At 37.0% G+C, this 6356-nt stretch overlaps 1 protein-coding gene across 1 annotated transcript in view; it reads right to left on the bottom strand.

The window, feature by feature from the left end:
- Window positions 1-6356, bottom strand: part of MALRD1 (MAM and LDL receptor class A domain containing 1) — a 296434-nt gene that overhangs the window by 200005 nt on the left and 90073 nt on the right. Inside the window, exon 20 of the mRNA XM_009330606.1 lies at window positions 4619-4796. Coding sequence (XP_009328881.1) covers window positions 4619-4796 — 178 coding nt within the window. The remainder of the gene's footprint in view (window positions 1-4618; window positions 4797-6356) is intronic.

The following is a 6356-nucleotide window of genomic DNA, read 5'->3' as shown; positions in this document are numbered from 1 at the left end:
GTATTTAAAAGACGTGTAGATGCGGCGCTTAGGGACATGGTTTAAGTGGGCATGGTGGTGTTGGGTTGATGGTTGGACTCAATGACCTTAGAGGTCTTTTCCAACCTTAATGATTCTATGATTCTATGATTCTATGATTCTATAAGAGAGTATGTGTTTTAAATATCTGCTGTGCTAACTGTAAGCATCTTCCTGTAAGTTCTGTATCGTAAGGTACTCTAGAGAAGATATTGCCTCCATATAAGAGTACGTGCACTTTTGAGGCACATGCAGGACAATCCAAGTGAAGAAGTCATCTTCTAGCCTTTGAATGAGATATCTGCATATAGCTCACAAGAGTCTCAAGGGCTATATCTAAACAACAAATGGACAAAGTTATCCCAATATCGGAAAAGGATTTTAAAAGGTTTGCTTTTGGATATAAAGCACTTCTTGAATCAAGAAGGTGGCTGGAATGAGGAATGAAGTACTGGCATGGAGCTAGTGGGAAGACAAGGCAACTTCATAAAAGCTCTCCTACAGTGGTCAAGGAAGTAGCTGCCTGTGCTGAGAGTGTTGGGAGGACTGAGAGCTACAGCTGTCTTTTTGGTAGCACAAGGCAGCTACTGCAGTGACTGGAGGAGGGGTGGCCTTGGGTCCTCTCATCCTCCCATTTGCAACTCTACAGTTTGCCTTTGACTTCCAACTTTGCACCCTTCCACCTAAGCACTAGGAGGCTGCTGCAGCAATGATTTTCCCTTTGTTGTTCTTATGGGTTGTTTCATGCCTTTGCACCTCCCAAATCCTGAGACAGTTCAGTCCTGATGAAAACTATATAGCTGCTATGGAAAAAGAGTTATAGGGGGAAATATGCTGTAGTGGAGAGGATCCTCATCTGTGAAACACCCTGTTGCTTCTCTTCCTGTCTGGCCACTGGAGACAGTTTTCCTTCTATCTCCTTCGTTTTTTTACAAAGAGAAAATCTTACCTTTAGAGTCAATGTATCCAGCTATGGATGCTGCAAATAAAGCTTTGTGCATATAAGACTGTCTCAACATTCCTTGCACAACACTTTCCAGGTCATAGCTGATCAGGTCTCTGACCCGTTCATACAAGCTATTCCTTAACTGGACTTAACTATTTTGGAGACTACTTAATATTTACCATGTACTCAAAAATGCATTTCAATGTAGATTTCAATGCTCCTTTTATTAACTCTTCTCGGTCAGGCTCAAAGGGACAGAACAAGGGCGATTTGTACATGCAATATAATAGAAATGTTTTTGGGTTTTGGTTATATCGGCTAAGAGAAATGCAGTATGAGAAAAGAAGTGCTTTCAAGTAGTTAAATTCAGCTTTCTCCTTTCCAATGTTTCATGAGTAGTGTTCTGTGGGATTATAATTTTTTTTCACCTATCTTGAAGTTAGACTCTCAATTTTAAAACATTTCTTGACTGCTGAAAAAACTGCAGGGCTTAAGTATATTATTTAAAGCCTTTAATTTTCCCTAATTTTTCCTGTGCTAAATTCTGATAGTGATCATCTGAAAACCAGACACAAAAGCAAAATAGATGTGTTAAACATATGGTTATCAAGGGATCTATTTATACAGCAATAATTATCATGTGAGCTTAGAATTTTAGTTCCACATCCTTTTTTGTTTTGATTCATCAGTTTTGATGACAGATTTAGTTATGAATTATCATATCAATTAAGTGCCTACAAAGTTTTCGAATAACAGTTGTAACCAAATATCATTAATAATGTCAAAGGATTTGCTGCATCACTAACCAGTTTCTCTAAAATGGAAATAAATTTATGGAGTTATCCATTTGCTGGTGTCTATTCTATACACTTGTTTAAGCCTACACAAATTGATATTTTCATTATTATAGCATTTAGAAACCTAACTGCAATAGACAATTCCCATTTGCTAAGTGTAGAAACACGCCATAAGAGCTCTACATTCATATACGCACAATGGTCTTTTCAGTGCACAATTCAAATGTCACCCAGTTCTTTGCAAAACACATGCCAGCTTTTCTCCAGCTCAAGCCAAGGACTGTTAGGCTGTCATAGCAGACTCCCGTAACGGATTCTATTCCTCCATCCGTGGGCTCATATACGTACATACAAGCTGTTCTGTCCTCCATTTCTGAAGTCATTACTTTCACTTAATTAATGTAATTACAGGTTCAAAGGCTCACACCTCCACCTCACAATTCGTCAGCCTACATGTGGCTAGCCCAAATACATATTCTATGGGAAGCAGATGGTTTGAATCTCCAACTATTCACAGGTATTTCTGCTGAAAGTACTCATTGTAAGCTGCACTGTCACCCACTTTTGCATCAGGATGAATCTAAACATTTCTATACATAATCCTGCATGTTTTATTTTAATAAGCAAACACACAGGATTACAGTATTACAGCTTCTCTCGTCTAACTCCATGGAAATCTGGGGAAAATGGATGAGAAAATAAAACAAAACGCTGCAGGGTTTTAATTCAACAAAACTGCTGCTCTGCATCTCCTGCTGTAATTTGGAAGCATCATGCTCCCGTTCTTTTCTGTAGGCCAATAAACAAAGGGAATGGGGAAACAGTACAATAAAATTACATCTCATGTGAAACATCGCAACAGCAATACATTTCAGTGTTGCCTGAAAACTGCAATGTCTAAGGATCATTTACTTTCTCTTTTCATCAGTTCTTTTCAATATACTGTTAGTTGCATTAAACCCTGAAAATATGTTGAAAAACAGTAATACAATTTCATGTATCACTGTGCCAATGCAAATCTGTAGTGGAAAGGCTGTGAGAGGATTTACTAAGTACACATACAGTGCTGGTATCTGTTAATATATAACAATTAAATAACAGTCAATGAAAGAGTCGACAGCCAATTTATCATAAATAATTTCTCTTTTTTACGGAATACACTTCCTTTATATATATAATGTAAAGACCTTGAAACAATTAGGTAGTACTGTAATTCTTTTTTGCTATTGTTGGATGATTTTTTGTTGGTAAAAATATGCAGTGATTTTAATGAAGTACACAGTGAAACTAATGTATTGAGCTGATTCTTTTATAGTGATAGAAATACTCTCAGGCTGAATAAATGCAATATAGTCTCATTTTAAACTAGTAGCAATATAGCAAAGACTCTGTTGGAGTGTTTTTAATTTAAAGTCCATTTTTGCACTCTGTGGACTATTGACACAGAAAGTAAATGTGCCTATCACTAGAATTGGGCAAGTATTTTTCTATTCAGAAGAGTGATGCTGTACAGAAATGTCCTTATTAGATGAATTGAAGTTGTATGATGTTAAAAGTTGTTTGTACTTAATACATTTGCTAGTCACCTGTAGGGATTTTGTTTCAATAAATCTTAGCTGTTACTTTTAACTGGAATATAAATTGCATTAATACATTTTTTTAATCACATTTCTTACTTTAAAAAAAACAAACAAACAAACAAACAGGTGAACCCAAATCTCCATGGAAAAAAGCTAATTTTTGCTCCTTGAGACAAATCAAAGGAATGTCTTTGGGAGGAGTTAGTAATTATCAAAAACTATCTACCTAGAATCCAAAATTAATTTAGGAATCTTTACTGAGAGAACAGAAATATTTTTCATTTTACTATGAAGTGATATCATTTATCAGAAAAATGGTAAAATATCAACTAAACTGAATTTAAGTCTAACTACTGTTGTTTTGAACTGCACTTGTTAATTATTAAATGACAGCAGAATTCACAATACCCATTGTTGGGGTAACTTGTACTGCCCACCCTTGGGCAAAACTGCCAAGATAACAATAGCTAATAAGGTAGAAAAGGAAGCGCACACTGTCTGTGTGAATAAAGACTGTCTGAGAAGGTATTCACCTGAAACTGATCAAGATGATGACCACCATCAACTAAATTAAACAGTAGCCAGTGAATTGCAAAGACAGCTTTCAAACAAAAGAGAAGTCAGCTTGAAAAGAAGTATAAAAGTAGGATGAAAATTTGTAATAGCAGGGAGACATTATGGAGTGGAAACAGCAGCAGCCAAAACCTGTTTTTGACATGCCAGAGGTCATCTTGCTGGTGCCACAACCACTGCATGGACCAGACAGGGCATCGTCCCCACTGGATGCTACAAGTAGCTTGCATCCAGCTGGTGGGCTGACAGTTTGGGGTGCTACAGGAAGGGTTGATTTCTCATGGCGTATGTAGTAACAGATTGTAGGCAGTGGCATGTGTACACATAAAGCTGGAGTAGCCATGTCTCCAAACTTGCTTTCCTGTAAGGGGAAACATGCTTGTACCCCACATGTCCTCTGGGAGGAGGAGTGCACACGTGTTTCGCTGGATGGGGAGGTACTGAAACTTTTGGGAATTACTTATAGAAGGGTGTTTAGAAATTTGTACCTGTTTATTAACATTTTGTATTTTGATTCATCTGTTGTATTGATGCTATTGATCCTGCATATTTATTTCTCTGATTATCAGTTAATTACATGCCATTAATAAATGAGTAAACGGCTTCAATACTGTGAACTGAGTGGTTTTTCCCCCTGACAATCTATATGTGGCTAAACTCACACAGTCCAAGAAAGATTCAAGTACCTGAAAAATTGTACTCACGTAGTATGATCAATTAATGGGCAGTGTTTTTCTTGCCCAGGGTAGAGATTTGCCCCTCTTCCGAGTTCCCACTTGAATATGCTTGTGGTATGGGTGGAATAATTTCCTGACATCTGTTCCAAGGCTGGCTGATACCATCCACACTGGGTTTTATCTTCAAAGTCGCAGACCTCCATAACTTTAGAGATGAACAATGAATACTTCATGTTTATATAAAAATTGGAAATCATTAATTGATGTTATGATAAAGTAAACAACATGGCAATAAAAAGGATCCAAATTATAGTATCCATGAATACTTACACAGTACTAATATGCATAGTTTTTCTTCTATAGATAAAATATCAATTACATTTTCTGTTTTTTTCTATTAGGCAGATTTTAATTTGGGGAATATACCGATTCTTTTGCACCTCAGTATCTATCTTCATATGTGTTCTGACCAGCTTTCAGGCCATTCTAATAATCTGTTGTGTGGTATACACTGAAATGCATGTAAAATTAATCAGCTATGAATCTGCCAGCTGCTGCATAGTTCTTTCTTTAGTCCTGTAGATTGATGACATTAGCAACTTATTGCACATTGTGTACAAAGTCCATGACCAAAACTCTAAAAAAACAAATAAATATATCAAGCAGTCCCCACAATACCTGAAAGCCACATAATAATGCAGCTATTTAGTATTGGTGTCAAATACTGAATTGTTACCTTACTAAATAAATATGCAGCTGCCTGTGCCTCAGTTTTTGATTCCTGGGCAACTGGACAAGAAAAATGAGCTCACTACCGTCCCTCCCTCACAATGCATCCCCCTGTAAGAATACTTAGGGGAAAGAAACCCGCTAGTTTTCCATTTCTGCTATGAATATTTGTCCTCCAGTACATCTTCCTGAACATTTTGCAGAAACTTTGTCTAGGTGATCTAAGGTGAGTCTTGTCACTCTAGAACTTTGAAACACACTATTATAGTCAAGTCTAAGAGACTGCTGTGAGAATTGTTCAAGGAAACAAGAATTTATTTTAACCTATGAAGCTCAAATGCTAGTGTAGCTGAGGTAACTTCTACATCAAGAAATCATAGTGCATTAGGAGAATGTGCCTGATGCTTCCTTCCTTGGAGGCTAAAAATGGTAGACTAAGGAGGGAGGGAGTTTTGATTAATAGCTTGTATATCTCCAGTAAGGAAGCAAACCACAGCCAGTGTGATCTCATGAGTTACCCATATAAAGATTTCTGATGTTTCCTGAGAATGATGAGTGGCATAGTTTTAAGTGTTTATTCCCCCTTTTTAACATGTTTTATAAATATTATGTTTCAAATGCCTCTGAAAAAGTTAACACCTTCCTGAGGACATATTTCTGCTCTCAGTCAGGACATACTTAACTCCTATTCCAGCATTGTCATTCGAGTGATAAATTGCCATCATTGCTGTAGTGATGGGAGACTTCAGACAGAGCAAATATGTAAAGGTGTATTCTCTACAGTATTTATGTCTCTCAGAAGGAGAGGATGTTTTGTAAGATAATGTAAATTTCGGGGGGGGGAGTTCTATCCAAAGGGCTCTGCTTTTTTTTTTTCAGGGCAGAATTTCAATGGTTGGTGTTTTTTCACACTATAGGAAATTGTCCAGTGACATTTATATATAAGATTAATTTCTTCCAGTTATTCCCACATAAGAAATAGACAGAGGGAGTCTAATGTTACCTTTCTTCATTGAGCCCTTGGCCCTGAGAGAGG

Source organism: Pygoscelis adeliae, unplaced genomic scaffold, assembly GCF_000699105.1.
Source record: "Pygoscelis adeliae isolate BGI_AS28 unplaced genomic scaffold, ASM69910v1 Scaffold27, whole genome shotgun sequence".
NCBI lineage: Eukaryota > Metazoa > Chordata > Aves > Sphenisciformes > Spheniscidae > Pygoscelis > Pygoscelis adeliae.
This window is presented reverse-complemented; position numbering and strand designations above follow the sequence as displayed.